General features: G+C 46.7%; 1 protein-coding gene across 4 annotated transcripts in view; it reads right to left on the reverse strand.

Annotated features, from left to right (window-relative positions):
• PRICKLE2 (prickle planar cell polarity protein 2) overlaps positions 1–16307 on the reverse strand; it is an 87732-nt gene that overhangs the window by 22874 nt on the left and 48551 nt on the right. For 3 of the 4 annotated variants that reach the window (XM_042880921.1, XM_042880924.1, XM_042880923.1), the window contains one exon: positions 3600–3783. In XM_042880921.1, coding sequence (XP_042736855.1) covers positions 3600–3783 — 184 coding nt within the window. Of the gene's footprint in view, positions 1–3599; positions 3784–11394; positions 12024–16307 lie in introns of those variants that run through there. The other variant, XM_042880922.1, reaches the window with a different exon arrangement.

Genomic DNA, 16307 nt, shown 5'->3' on the forward strand with positions numbered 1-16307 from the left:
GTCTTGAATGCTGGCATGTTGGAGCCATACAGAAAGCCACACCGCAGCTGAAGTCGAGGCCCATCCTTTGTTTCATTTGAGAGCTGTGCCCACAGCCAGCTGCTCCTATTATTGAGACACAATAAAGACAGGAATCCTCAAAAGCCCCTTGTATCCAGAAATTCAAGCTGGCATGTTGTAACATCTTTGGGTTTCTCCAAACCACAGGCCCAAGGAATTCAAGGCTGCGCATTCACATGTATTTACACAGCCCTTGTCTAAATATGTGAAAAACACATTACAGAAGCACTTATTCTCATGCATCTGCCTCCAGACGTGGTGTCAGCGTGAGGCAGCCCAGCACTCAGGCTGCCAGCCCCAGCAGACAAGCTGGCTCCCCATCCTGTGGCATGGGATTTGGGTTTGCTCAGGATGGGTTTCTATTACCGTCTACTCATTTCCAGACTTTCACATTTATCTCTTTATCTGTCCAGGGAACTGCAAATCGGCAGAAAGGGGTTCTCTGAGCCCTGAGCTTCCGTTTCTCCTTCCATACAGCCCCACTGCTCCCATCTGCAGCTGCATCTTCCATAAGGGAACTCCACCTCCTACCATGAGACCATTTTTCATCAGGGTCCTGACGCAAGTGAGATGAGAGTTCACTGCAACCTCACGGCCACCCTGGTCAGCCAACTGCTATTGCAAGAAACCACATTTTCTGATCACATTGTAATTTATGGAGCTCACTCTTGAGTTTTCACCCTCCGCCTTCCCTGTTGGCAGGCTGCCGCTGAGCCTTACACCTCTGATAGTTTGAATCCCCTTCCAATTTCCTGCCTGAATGCATTCAGAGCCAGTTTCTATCTGTGTTTGTATGCCAAAGTTTTAGCTTGAGTAACTGCTCTTCCTTCTATAATGCATAGGGAGTGATCCAGCCCTTCGACTGGGGACACCGAACAAACAAACTCTTCTGGGCTCCTCTGCACATTAATATTTCCAGTTTCCTTCCTGTTCAAATTCTCTTTCTTGAGCACAGGCATCATTAATTTTAGCCCATTTTCCTAATGAAATTTTACCATGACTGATGCAATTGAATTTTAACATTTTTTTATATTACTACCCTCAACCCTGTGGTATAAGCTTGTTTAGAAATACATAATAGATATCACCGTTGTGCAAGGACTTTGTAGTCCTGTATGCTGATCAGACATAATACAAGGGAAAACTTGAGCTCTGTTCTTCAATGCAGTGTTTGGATAACGATGTGTAAACACTGGACCAATGCTCAAATAACCAACACTATTTTCACACGGTTGGCATGTAACATGGACCAGCTGACCGCTCCCAGATTAGTGTCCAGGAATCCAATGAGCCCTCATATGTTTGGGCTGCTTTCCATTTAGATTATATTTAATAAATATTTTAAGCTAGGGATGGAAGGTACTCTCCAAATTCGGAATGACCTGCTGAAACTGCCAAAAACCGATGTTATGGTTGTTGGCCAACTTCCCCCCAGAAATCCTGCAAATTGCTGCGCTGAGTGAGACACGAACGCTGTCTCCCAAGAACAGCAAGGTAGGAAGGCTGCTGTCCAAGTACAATAAGAGAGCTGCATTAGTCTTTCAGGGGACTACTTACCTCCCCAGCTCATATGCTGTGTGGTTATTTTAATAAAGTAGAATATTGCAGAAAAAGTTGTTTCGTTTCATCTGTCTCACGTCAGAGAAATACAACAGCGAGGCAATGGAAGGCAGAGAAAATTTCACTGTCTGCAAATCAGTATTTTCACCCCAGCCTGACAGCAGTGTCCCAGCCCACAGCTGGGCCCACCACCAAAGGCTCCCAGCAGCTGCAGGCTCAGACACCAGCCTCCAGGAGGCTGCGCAGCACATTCTCTCCACACCACAACCATCACCACCGCCTACAGGCACAAACCAAAATCTCCTCAGCATCCAGGTCCAACACTAGAACCCACACAGAGCTCATACAGTAAAGTACAAAAACTCAAGAATATTCAGTGTCATACACTTCCTTTGGCAGGTCTTTCACGGCCCCACTCACATGGTGATCCTGCACTTTCTCTCCTTCCAAACACTATCTCTACCCTGAACACAAACAGAAATCAGAAGCTCAGGGAGCTGCTGTCCATGCAAGGACAACTCCTGGCCCCATGCAGCAATTCTGCAGCCACACCTTATTTTTGTCTCTTCAGATGATCATCTGAGGTGCAAAATGTACCCAAGGGGCCAGCAGATGAGCCATGTTGGAAGAATTTCAGTGCCTACGACTGCTCTTCATTTCTATTGTGATTAGAGAGGTCAGATCTGCTGAAAACCCCAGCAGTGCACCTAGAGAAATGTAGTCAATAAGCCAGCATTTGTATTGAGAAGCACAGTGAACTCCGAAAAGAAACAGATGCTGGAAGAACCTAGAAATACACTAACCTGGGTAATACATGAGACCTCAGTACCTGCTGCTAGCAGTACCAGGTTGGGCATGGTTCTCTAGGGGGACTTGTGAAACTCACCTGGTTTGTGTCCCTTGGTGCAGAGGACATTGGCACCACGTGTACCTGACCATGCACCCAATGTGGTGCCTCCTGGGAGGCTCAAAGGGAGCATCTACTGCAGGGAAGGGGACAGAAGGCAAGGCTGCTCCTTGATTTGCATGCTTGGATGGCACCAAGTGAAACGTACAGTGCTGTGGAGCTCAGAGCAGCACTGAGCCAGACTTGCAAAGACCAGAAAGGGAAAAAAAAAGAAACCCAAACAACTGGATTTTCTCTAAACAGACAGATAATATTTACAGCCTATGGATTGCGCCAAAATATTTCAGGAAATGCCTAAGCCCTTCTGAATAAAAGCTCAGGAAAACAGTATTTAAGGACAGTAACTGTAACAATAAGAATGAAAGCCTTCCACACTCTCCCAACCTCCTTACACGATTTAAAATGATTGCCATAGCAATTATCAAGGCTAAGCGTATTTTGCAATCTCCTCTGCAAATTAAGTTCGTAGTTGAACATGTAAAAGATAAGCATAAAAACTAAATGAATCCTGTAAAGTGCACAGAGCAGAAATCAGCGTGCTTTCCACACAGCACGCTAAGGTCTAATCCATCCCATTCAACTCCTATAACGGAGATGCTGGAAAGAATTGCTCCAGTGAAGGTTCAAGTAAGTCACAAACATCATGACTAAAGGGCCCAACCTCAAAACCTATGGCCCATTTTTACAGCAAGCTGCTGGTGTTGGCCCTCCATGTAGCAGCTTGGTGGCCTAGGGGAGCAAGACAGGTACACCAGCTGCCCTGGATGCACAAGCATCCTATCAGCTTTTCCCCCACAAAACCACAGTAGGCATGTTTTTCCTGTTTCATCATTGTAACAAACCTCATCCTGAAGGTACTTTGTTTCTCCATCTCTCAGTTGCCAGTTATACCTACACACCACAAAACAAAAGTCCCATAAGGGTGACATTTCTATTTTGTTTCATTGGTGTGTTCAGAACAGACATGAACTGCACATAGCAAGCGTCTCATATCCCTACGAGAAAACAAGGGCATTTATTTCTGAAGAGTGAATTCATACTACGTATTTGGGAAGCCCAGCGTTAGGGTTACCTGCTCAGGTTTCAGGCCAGGAGGTACCCATGCATACTCCTCCAGTGCACAGCCTGAGTCGTCATCGGAGGTGGAATTCCTCTGGAAGTCGAACATCAGCTTGGTGACGGTCTTCTCCATCTCCAGGGGCATAACTGTTACAATGTGCTCTTCTTGGGAGCACTTACAGTGGAGACAAATCTTCCTGCAAGAGGGGGAAAAGAAGAGATCATAGAATCATAGAATGGTTGGGTTGAAAGGTCCTTAAAGCCCACCCAGCTCCAACTCCGTGCCGTGGGCTGGCTGCCCCCGGTCCCATCCATGGCCTTGAGCACCTCCAGAGATGGGCACCCACAGTTCTGGGCAGCTGTGCTGCTGCCTTACCACCCTCTGAGTACAGAATTTCCTCCTAAAATCTAACCTAAGTCTGTTCTCTTTCAGTTTAAAGATGAGACTCCCTGGTGAGCTGTAAATGGGAAAGAGGAGAGCTTCCTGCCAGCCACTGGCCCATCACTACTCAATGCAGCCATTTTTTTTTTAATGCTCAGGCACTTTCCAACACAGTATTTGTCTCTTTCACACAAGGAAATAAAAGTCCATGCTTTCTATGACAACATTTGGCAACCCAGCTGGGTCAGGCTGTCAAATGTTTGGGTCTATGTAATTGCTCTTCCCTATACTGCAATGCAAAGAGCATTTAAAGGGGCCACTTGGTGTGAGGGCCACGTGCCTGCCTGGCAGGAGCAGCGTGCCAGCCAGTAATTGTAGAGCAGCGACCAAATTTGGGACAGCAATCAAATTTAGGACAGTCGAGCACTTGGCTAATGCACAAAATGGTGGATTGACTGGGAAGCTGTGAATGACAAGTCTTTTTAGCATGCTGATAGCATAAATTTGCTTATTAAAGTAGCATAAAAATTGATTATAGTCTGAACATATAAAGCTAAATTAAATTAAGGGAGGCAACATAAGCCAGGGTTGCATGCCAGCGGGATGCTAACAGCCTGGCTCAACAGCTTACACACTGCCCTGGACACATAATAAAACCCAAAAGCACAACCAAAGGTTGCCATTTAGCACACATTAGCTTAATTCAATGCAACTACAACTTCTTAACATTCCTTTTGAAGTTGATTCCTACTGCTGGTGGTCGATGGGAGATTATTCATGGGCTTGGAGCTGAGCGAAGGACAGATAGGGGTGAGAGCGAAGGACGAAGTGGGCTGAAAACCCCAAAAAAGGGGTTACAGTGAGCACTGATAAATTAGTTTCTATTTCTGAAAATACAATGCTCTTCCACGATATGGGTCAGTGGTATCTATTTTGAAGTAACCACACAGGATTTTGAATTAATTTGTGCTAATCAAAGATCGGTGACTTCTACAGAATTAGGTATCCTTTAGCTTTTCTTCATGCAATGGAAGGGGGAATCAGGCTTACATCTCAGAAATAATAAGGTAACAGACAGTAAAGTAATGGGAAAGTTTCTGTGATCATTGCAGCTTTCTCTGCTGCAACGGAAACCAAAGAAAATAGGAGGGTGGCAATAGTTAAACATCAGGTCCTGAATTCTCAAACACCTTTCTTTCTTTTTCATCACTACATAAAGGCCAGCAAAGCATAACAGTGCTCAGATCCAGCTTTGAGTCTAAATTTCCACTTGGCCATTACAGCACAAAAAATGCACTCTAGCAAAAGTCAAGAGGCTCCGTTCAGTCAAGCCAGGGAGATTTGCCAGATTTTCCCATTTCCTGCCTTTCATCAGATCTAACATACACACAGACCCAAACGCACACCAAGCGTCTGGTTCGCATCCAGCCAGAAAGTCTCGGCACCGCCTCTGGCTGTTACCTTAAAAAATAATCAAGGCGCAATTTCATGTGAATACTTTAATTTATCAGCTACCGTGCAAAGGCTCTGCCACAGCGAAGCCCCTGGTTTCTTAGCTCTTTCCATCTCATTTCATGATATGATTAGAAGCAGCTCAACATGCAACAAGACGCTAAGAATAATTAATAGCTCCAGAGCCTCGAATTCAGCGTTTGTGACTTGGGCAGTTCTCCTAGTGGAGTTTAGGACTCTTTTGCCAAATTTAATTTTCAGGACATCAATCACATGCTTCAAAGGGTGACAGCCCAGCAGTCTGCTCTTGGAAAACTAATGAGAGAAATGGTGGTATCAGGTGGCAGGATGGAGAGAACGGCCCCGGGAGGGAGGCTGAGCGAGGGCAGCCTCTGTCCCAGAGCTCTGGGATGCACTACGTGCCAGGGGCCATGGCTACCACAGCAGCACGATGGAAAGGAGTTCCCTCTGCCATCTGGGTTTTAGAATCAGCTTCACATCTTCCAGCGGTGGCTAGAGGAGGTTTTCATGAGGATTATTCACCAGCCATACCCTCCTGAGGGCAGAAGTCAGATTGCTTAAAAATTGCTTGGGAGGATCAGAAAAGCAAAGGCTGAGAAGGACGCACGGAGCCCATCTGCTCAGCTGTGATGTCCCCAGGCCAGGACAATGGGCTTTGTAACCACTGCGCTGTCAAAAAGTGAGCATCTCCAGGGATGGAGTTTGTGCCACCTCCCTGGGTAAATCCCACCAACTTCATGATCTTGCCCTTGAAAGGTTCACTTCTCCTTTCCCCTCGTTAAAAACAGAAGATTAACAGCTTTAATTACAATTATTTTCTTTATGTTAGGTTATGTTGTTTCACGGGAACAATACTAAGTATCTTAGGAGTATCTTTCTACTTCTATGATATGGTTTCCATGACTTCTTCACATAGGTCTCACTTACTCAACTTTATCATCTTTCAGCTCTCTATAATTAAAAATAATTCCCGGTAGTAAAAGCTTAATATAAAATCGTACATTTCAAAACGTGAGATGAAATTGGAAAAGCAATATCCCCAACCACACTCAGAGCAGAGTGGCGTTAAGCAAGATAACACCACTGCAACAAAGTGCTGATGCTCGACCGTATGGATGGTGGCAGAAGTGACAAGATCCTGGTGGTGCTGATACTTTGGTGCAGAGCCAAAAGCTTTGGGAAGTATTTGGAGTCGCCAACATGCCTCACAGCTCCCTCCAGCTCATTAGGCATTACTGAGGCTGTGGGATAAGCACACTGGGGTGTCCCAGAGAAAGCAGAAAAGATCTGCAAGCTTATCATGCAGAAGTGCTGCCCTGGTGAGTATCAGAGATGCTCAGCAACAAAGCCACTGATGCTGTTCCTGAAAGGTGGGAATATCTCAGATACTTGCTCAAGTCGGAGCTGAGTGAGGACTGCTGAACAGAAGCCTAGTAAAGCTATGCTTCTTAATAAAGCACAGAAAGTCGATGGCATCCCCAGTCTTGGGCCCAGAGAGCAAACAGAAGAGCTGCCAAGCAGCAGGAGCCTGTGGGCAAAGAACAAAGGAGAGAGGGAACGTGCTGCTGTGGGAAGCATGGCTACAGAGCATCCCCAGGAGCTGTGCATGGGGCAGCCTCACAGCCAGACTGAGAGGGAGGGAAGAACACTGGGAGAAAATAACATTTCCTGGTTTCAGATTTAGCTGGAAAGAAGCCCGCCTTGAATTGACTGCACATGGTACAGAGCAGCAGCGGCTCAAAAACAGATTGAAAAATTTGTTCGACTTAAGGTCAGCAATTCATCTGATGAAGTTACAAGATGGAGGGATGTGATTTTGCAATGGCTGCTTGACGCGGTGCTGCTGGCACCCATGGGACCCACCATCCCATGCAGCCCTCAGCTGAGCACTCTTCCTTCTACAGCATAAAAACAAAACAAAACCCAACAAGGGAATGTGAAGGAAGCAGGGCCAAACAGATCAAGAGGAAAATCTGGCTCCCAATCCCCTCTTGCTTGGGATGTAGAAGCATGTTTCCGGCCAAGGTCCATCTCCATGAGGTTCAACATGAGCCCAATTGATCTATAGGACAAGGATGTCTCTTGTTACATACAGCAGTTAATAGGGCACAACCTCTGTCATTGCCAGAGCCCATAACCTCAGCACCAACAGTAAGTGAAACTGCTGAAAAAAACCCTGGGAAAGGCAGGACTGAGAGCAGAGAGAGCCTGAAGCCAAGGCAGCGGGAGGAAGAAAACAGCTCTTTGCAAATGGTTTGGGACAGCAGGAGCAGTGCCTGCCAAGCTGGCCTCATGCTGCGTCCCTCCAGCCAACAGCTCTCAGGCTACATGAGCACAGATTTGCTCTCCTGGGCTTGTTAATGTGCAATGCTCCTGCCCCCATAAACCCTGTCTGCCTTGCTGAGGATCTTATTTCCAGCTCAATTGGATGGACACACGGGCATCACGCAGCAAATGCTGCCATGTTAAAATTCCTCTTGGATATAGAGGGAACTGGACAAACAGTTCTTATCACCCACTGGCATTGCTTATCTCTGTTCCTTGCTTGTTTTTTTTCCGGGATGGAAATAAATGGGTTGCATGAGGGAGCAACCCTGTCACTGAGACAATGTGAGAACAGAGCCTCATCTGCAGCACAGGGCCACCAGACGTCTGTGTTACGCTCTATTATAAAGGATTTGCATGAATTTGTGCTCACATTAGCATGCAAGATTGGGAATCCCTCAAAAAAACAATTCTTTACTCAGCTTGGATGCAGTGTGTAAAATATAATGGGGCAATTCCCTTGCATCAAGGTGTAAGATGTATATGGCGCTCTGATTTCTTCCTAGGATTGAGCCATCATTCTGATTGCAATCAGACTTTTCAGTCACCAAACTACAAGACTTCAAGGAAAAAGGGAAAGGCTGAGGATTTGGAGTGGCTCATGTGACCCCTGAGCCTCTTAACAAGGGTTTCTCAATGTCCCTGCCTGTTATCTCCTCCCTTCATTTGGGAGCTAATCAGGCATCCTGCCACCCTGAGCTCCAGCTACGCAGTTCCGTTTCCCCAGATCCCATAGGCAAGGCAGACATCTGCCCAAACTGGAAAATGAACACAGCCCTACGCTCCCACAGAGTGCCCTGCAAATCTCCTCCAGTACAGGAACCTCTCTCTCATTTTAAAGATGGGAAAGCTGAGACATGGCAGCAGGAGGTGTCGTGGGGCTCATAGGGAGCATCCAGCCCAGCTTTCCCCATTGATGCCTGAAACATCAGTTTCTGCACAGGAGCCCCAAGAGAGAAGCTGGGTGCCCTCAAAGCTCAGCTGCAAAGCAATGTCTCCTGGGCAAAACCTTTTGCTGTTTTACACTCTTCTAGACTGCAAAAAAAAAAAAAAAAAAACTTATCAGCAGCAATGAATTGCAAAGAATTCGTATCGTGTTCAGGTTGAAAAGGGAAGCTTTTATCTGCAAAACTGGGATGCAGTAAGTCAATGAAAGGGCCACAGACATTTCCAGTAGCAGCAATCCAAAGGACAAGGTGCCCTTGGTGTCCTCCAAGGACAGCTCACTTGACCTAAGATGCTGTAGGAACAGCTGGCTTGAAAGATCAACATAAGGCAGCAGCAACAGAGAACAGCAATGCCATGAAACAAAGGAAGGAATAATCCAGCAGCCAAACTATTCCCACAGATGCAGCTCCAGTGCTTAACAGTGGACTGGGCATAGCTGCACATCTCCAGAAAGGTTTGCAGTAAGTCTCACTATTGCAATTCCTCCTGATCTTCCTGGTGCCAACAGCAGAAATTGCTGATGTACCGAGGTTGGCGTTTAAAGTTTTATTGTGAACCCCATTTCCACTCCTGGAAAATTTCTCCTCTCCTGGCTGATGCCATCCATGCTGAGTCTCGAATGGAGACCCATTTCATTTTTAAGACTTGGTAAAAATCCTTTACCATTTCAAGCAAGGAAGAAATCTTAATTACAAAAAAAGAAGAAAAATTAAAAAATCAAGAGCTACTCCTAGCATTGCAGAAATAGTCTCAGAGGATTTCTTGGGCTGCCTTCTTGAGTGAGTCAGGCCATTTGCTCCAGGATGGGTCCATACCACACAATCCCCAGTCCCTGCTTCCCTCGGGCACAGCCCAGAGCAGCCCCCAGGCTGCCTCCAGTTCTGCTGGCTGTGGGTTTGGCATCATGTGGCAGACAGGAACCAGCAGCACAGAGCTGTCCCCAGGGATGCCAGACACAGGGCTCAGCCGTGGCTGCTGGGGACCGAGCCCTGGCTCTGGGCTCAGCATTACTCCCATGTGTGTGCTGCATGGTGCTGCCCCACGCCACAGGTGATCTTGTCAGATTTTTAATTAGACCGTTCAGCAGCTTTCCAGACTAACAAGATATAGAGCTGTATTTCAACGGGAAGGAAGAAAATTGCCTCCAAGCCACAGGTTCAACACAAGTCCTCAGCCCTCCAAGCCTGCATGACTCAGGTCCCTCTGTGAGCAGCATCTATCCACCTGTCCCTCTCTCTTCACCCACAACTCTGCAGCTCCAGCAGTTTCTCCCTTTTGCAATGGCCCTGCCAGAGCAGGAGCTGGGCTTTGCCCTGGGGCTGGATGTGCTATTTAAAGGGCCAGCACTGGCTTGCATTTGTGGCATGACAAACAGAAACCCTGGGAAGCAGTAAACACATTTCTATCTGAGCACATCCTGGGCCCTATGCCCAAAAGGAAAAGAAAAAACAGTTGATAGGCCAAATACTCGGACACAGGATGAGCTGCTCTGGAAATGGTCATTATTTCAAAAGTTGAGGCTTAGGCAGCATCCCCTGAGACAGCATAGTGACCCATTTGTGCAAGCAATCACTGCCAGACCACTCAGTTCATAGCTAACCCCAGCCAGCAGCGAGGGGACGGCGCTGGGTGCTCGCTTTGGCTGGAGCCGGCTGGTCTGAAACAAGCAGCAGGAGGAGATTAACATGCAAAGTAAAACATAATCTGGTTAGCTGCAGATCGTTTTACTTTACAAATCTGTAACCCAGGCTCACGCCAGTACCCTGATAAATACAAGGCATTGATGCCAGACGTGCGAGTGCTCCTGCAGCAGGTGAAATAATAGCGGAATAAAAATAAGTCAGATGGGTTACATAACAGAGCTAAAACTGAAAGGACGACACTGCATCTGGTGCAAATAATTATTTTGGCATTATTCTGCCCAGTGCTAATCCTCAACAGCTCAGAAAGATTCAATCACTGTTTAACCAAGGCATCACGACTGCAAAACTGGATTAAAATCTTTCCGTGGTCACAGGTCACGTCTGTGTCACATCTGCTTAAAATGTTCTTCCAAGGAACAGAAAAAAAAGGAAATCTGACTTTACAAGATTGCACTGCAAAACACAGCCTCCAGGTTTCAGTTCTAGGTTGATTTATGCTTAGGCACTGTAGCATTAAAAAGAAGGATGCAGAAAGATTAGTACTTTAAAGCTCGCTATCCTCGGGAATCCAAAAGCAGCACAATAAACATCTGAGCTGTAATGTCATCATCCAAGTACAGCCTGCACAGTCTGCTCAGCAATGCCCAGAGAAGCCAGGCTTCCTGGAGATGCACTGACCAAAGCAATGAAATTAGCATCGAGAGAAAAGGAATTTTTAATACTTATTCTTATTTAAAGCCAGCTGAGCCTCTCTGATTATTTTTAAAACGAAAAATCTGTTCAAGTGGCATCCCAGCATCCGACTTCCTACAGCTGCAGAGCTGCAATTTAACCATTAACCTTTTCCATCCATAAACAACGAGAACAGTGAAGGTTGGGAAGAAACCCACAACCCTTCCAAAGGTCACCGCTAACAGTGCACACAGCAAACTTAGCGCGCAGCGATGTGCACGCACGGAACGCCGCTCCTCCCTTCTCCTATTGCCCCCTAAAAACGTTATGACAGCTCCGAAGTTGTTCCAAAGGCGGCCTCTTACCTGGTGGCGTGGATGACACTGCTGCTACTCGTTCCAGCTCACTCGGGGCTGCCCAGCTGCTCCCAGCACCGCAGCACGGTGAAGCATCCTGGATGCGGGCAGAACGGTGCGATAGCCTGCATGCACCCGCTGCCGGGCGGCGGGGCGAGACGCAGGGCTGCGGCCGGAGCTGCTCAGAGCAGGCTCCTGCTGAATGTTACGTGGCAGCAGCAGAGAAAAATCACCCCTGGAGAAACGCGCTGCTTTCCCCTCGTGCGCTGAAGCGCTTGAATTCCAGCTCCCAATCTGGACGGATCCCACCTTCCGCTAAAAGCCTCAGTGGTGGCAATAGGACGTCCGATTTGCTCTCCGAGCACCAGGCACTAACGAGCAGAGATGCAGCCCGCAGAGAATAACTGCGGGTGCGGGAGCGGCGCGGGGCTCTGCTGTTGCATTGCTCTCCTCTCCTGCATGCTAATGAGCAATGATGTCAGCAAGCCAAAGTCACCGCATCCGGACCGCGCGCCGCTGCCCGGCCACCCTCGCATTTATTTACATGGAAATCAGCCTGCTCTTATAAATCAATAAGCCCCGCAGGCTGCTTCAGGGAAGGGAGAGCAAATCCTTCCCTCTGGCTTGCATGTGCGTCTGGCAAACTGTTGGCTCCGCACCAGCTGCCCCAATTGAATGGCGTGAAGCCGCTAATTATCCTTCTCCAGCTATCGTCTCATTTGATACTGACCGAATCGCAAACTCGCTGTCAAACTTAAAGTACTGCTTCGTAGGTAAGCAGGCTATTAAAGCAGCGATCTGCTGGCTCTGAGCAGTGGATCGTTTTTCTCCTGGCTTTTAATGCCCTCTTAATTATTTTCTGCAGTCATTTGCTACGATTCCCCACTGGTTTTTCGACGCAGCCTGTTTGTGCACCAGCAGGGCTAAATATTCTAGGAAATGCAAGTTATTAGCTCGGCCTTACGGGCACTGCATATTTTAATACATTTTCTTTCATATGGTCTTGAAAGATGCCTGATTCGCACCTTCTGTGTCCCCCGGGAGCAGCTTCAGCAGGAAGGCTGAAGCTCCCTTCCCTTAATTCCCAGTATTCACAGCCATTACTGGCATAGTTGCATTCTTTTTATTTATTTATAAGCACAGCTGCAAGCGCAGGAGTTAAACCCTCAGCCTGTTGCTGTGCCCAGCTGGGTCCCTGGCATCACCTGCACCTCTGCTTTTCGGTGATGAGGAGGATGCCCTGGAGCAATGCTCATAGTAAATAAGCTCCTGTAGCCCCCCAGCCTCCTGCACTGGCACATCCTGTCCCTCCCAGCTTGTGCCTGCCTTTAAGCAGGCTGTCAGCTCGCCTCTGTCTGCTTCATGTGCCAAGGCCCCATGATGATGTATTTTCCTCTTAACTTCAGGACATGTTAATTAAAATACAAAGGAAGCGAGACAAAACTAAGCAGGATAAAAGCAAATAAAGAAGCCTGCTTCTAAAATGGTAGCATAGAGCAGAAAGTCTGTATGCAGAGCAGGAATTACTCACGTTTACTGTAATGATCTTCCTGGAAATACGTTATTAAAAGCAGAGTAAGGAGGGGCTGTGGCTGGCACAAGAACACGTACCATGCCGTGTGACAGATCCTGTAGGTGCTTTTTTTCACTGAACACCAATACAGTGCCTGACTTTATCTGCATTCACTCCCAAGGAGCAAAGGCCCTTGGCTATAAAGCCTTGGGAACAGAGCATCTATCAGCACTCCAACTGCCCCTCGAGTAGCAGAACCATTGCCCAACCTCACCACCTGTCCCCATGATGCAGTCAGCAGCAGCTCTGACCTCCCAGAATGACCCCAATGTGGGGCAGATTGAGGTGTGAGTCCCATGCCCCCAGCTGGACATCCTACAGTAAAGTTGGGCTCTGTAGTATGTTCTGCTTGGCTGTCCTGGCCAACTGGATCATCCCAAAGAAAGGAATCATACCAGAAACTGCAAATATATTTCAAGGCTGATGCACAAAGATAAAATGTGGGTGAGAATCATGAGCTGATGTAAAGGATCAGCAAAACCACTGCTTATAGCCTCTCAGCTTCATGGCTAGCTCTAAGCAAGAGAGCTTTGCGTCTCCAAACAGCAAGTATTACTGTTGATCCTGGCATTCTTCCTACTCTGACACACACAGGCCTGAACATCCACAAAATCCAATGAGCAGGCTATTCTGAGACCAGAAATCAGATTAGAAGATGCCACTTTTGGACATGTAACTGTCTAAGGCACATGGAAATCAGCCTTCCTGCTCTGAGCACTGCTGGACTGCTGGCAATCTTTACATATTACTGTTCCCTAATGCAACAGTTGAGAAAAGACCGTGTGTTGGGATAACTCCAGAAGACACATGCTATTCCTTGATGGATACAGGTGAAATGGGTGTTTCATTAAGCAGCATGGTAAGGACTAAGCCACTGGAGCACGTTTCTGAAGGTCACACGGAGGACTTGCACCTCTACAAGACAGGATGCTAACAGCTGTCTGCAGGGAAGCCAACAACCCGAGGTAAAACCTCAGCTGCTGTAATAAAGAATGAAAAGCAACTTCACCAAGAGCAGGGAGCCCATGCTCAGGTTCAGAAGCAAGTGATGGATAACTCTTCTTGTGATTTTAGCCATATCTTTTTGTCCTTTGCTACTGGTTGTAAAGGCAAAGACCTGAACGTCACACTTTCTGCATTTGCACAAGCTCATCCCTGCAGCTAATCTAACAAATCACTCCAAGAGCCCCCTCAGTGCTGCCTTCTCCATTCCCTTGGCATACTGCTCAGCCAACAATCCACTGAGCTCCACGTGACATTGTGGTCACAGCACGAGACAGGGCACGGCCACCTGCAGCCACACAGATATTGCTGAACCTGATGGGTATCGGGTCAAGTTGCCTTTCTGAATTATTTACCAACATCCTCCGCTGCAGCTTGACACGGATGTGCTGCCTCAGGATATCTGCTGTCCCAAAAAGCTGCCTGTGGGATGTAGGCCCAACAGCAGACACACGGTCCATAAGAACAGCTATCCGTGCTCCCTGCTAACTCAGCCAGCAAGCAGAACTGCTGCACGCGGCGTCATTCAGAGCAAGGCACAGTGCTCAGGACACACGGTGCTGGCAGACTGTCCCCAATGCTGGAGCTGCAGACTGGATTCCAATCCATCATTGCATCACATCACCCCTCTGCCCCCCTTTTTTTCTTTAAATCACCTTAATGCAAGAAGCTTTGCAGAGCTTACCAACAATAAGGCTTTTCATAACCTCCGGCTTTAACTCTGCGCTACGATGCTTTTTATTTTTGTATGTTACCATCAAATTTGTAACAGAATGTGAACAACAATCTGCATGCTTAGGCTTTATTTTTCCCCCTTTGCTAGCTTGGCAATATCCTCATCTAAAGGCTTTTTAATAGTGTCCTTTAATAATGTTTACAAAAGCCTCATTAGAGCTCTGTATCAAAACTTAAGCTAAACAAACCCAAAGCACTATTTTTTAATTAAATATTTTTCTTGGGCCCTTTCCACGAACAATAAAGTGCTCCGTGAAAATACACTACAAAGGAAATCCATAAATCTTCAGCTTATCTCATGGTAAATTTTCCAAAGATCTAAATCTCAGATCAGTAAGACAAATTAATTGTCCATTTGCACCAAGCTGAAGATGCACTTGCAGGACAGCCCTGTGCCACCATGCACCTCGCCACCTGATGCAGCCAGGGTTGTTGTCACTTTACATGAATTTTATTGTATTTTTTTGCTTCAAACCTGTCTGATCGGGTGTTCCAGGTCACTGCTTATGCCCTGAGGGTTTAATGTGTCTGCTCACAGAGCTTCTCTCTATGCCATGCACAGCAAGGAGCCTCCACCTGCTGCCTCCAAAAGCTGTGCAAACCCCCAGCGTTCTGTTTCTCCCACGTGTAGCTGTCCCTGTGCTCAGTGGCCAGATGTGAGCCATTCCAGAGTCCTGCAAAAGCAGCACATTTCCAAGCACCATTCCAAATGCAGCGAGATGGGTCACAGAGAATCACTCAGCAGGAAGAAAGGTAGCAAAATGGGTTTTTGTTTCCTACTGAAGAGCATGAAGCAGACCTGGGTGATACAATATCATCTTGGAAGGGCAGATGGGCTGTGGGGCATTGGTTTGGCCCATCCCAAACTCCGCTCATTACAAGGCTTCTACACTTCATCTAACCTTGACATTGTCATAGGTGGACTGGGTGATCTTAGATCACCAACCTTGGTGATTCTGTGATTCGATGATTAAATTTAAAATAATAAAATTATACAAAATGGCAGTTCAATTTAGTTTCACCAACCCAGACTCTTCAGGATCACGGACCTGGAGTGCACAGATCAGATCAATGCATTTTAGGATATCACAAGATTTACACCCTGACTGTCCTGGTATGAAGGTTTGTTGGACACCACATGTCCCTGAGACCACTTGGCATCGGATACATATGACAGTAGTTGTTTGCTATTCTTCCTTTTAATTAGGAACAACAATTTGTTATCGTAGCTTGACATTTGTTCATACTTAGAAATTGCTTCCTTGAATGATATGCTGAGATTACAATGGGTTTTCTGTGTTTGTATTGGTTTTAGTAGCTCATAACAAACCATGAAATTCATTACTCTTGCCACAAGCACCCATGAGATATGCCACAGCCAGGGTGTGATTTATACAGAGCTCAACTCATGGAAGTTAAAAGGTTTTTAATGCTGCCTGCAAGATCTCCAAGATTTGATGTTTTATACTGTGAGTTCCAAAAAAATAATGGGTGCAAACTATTCTGTTGTTTTATTTGCCTGAGGAGCTCAAGCATTAAAATCAGGGTACAGTCAATTCACTAAACATTCATTAACTTAAGTATATAATTTGAACAGCTTTTTTAATGGTAA

This window comes from Lagopus leucura, unplaced genomic scaffold, assembly GCF_019238085.1.
Source record: "Lagopus leucura isolate 7727_CA_CO unplaced genomic scaffold, USGS_WTPT01 Super-Scaffold_100028, whole genome shotgun sequence".
Classification (NCBI taxonomy): domain Eukaryota; kingdom Metazoa; phylum Chordata; class Aves; order Galliformes; family Phasianidae; genus Lagopus; species Lagopus leucura.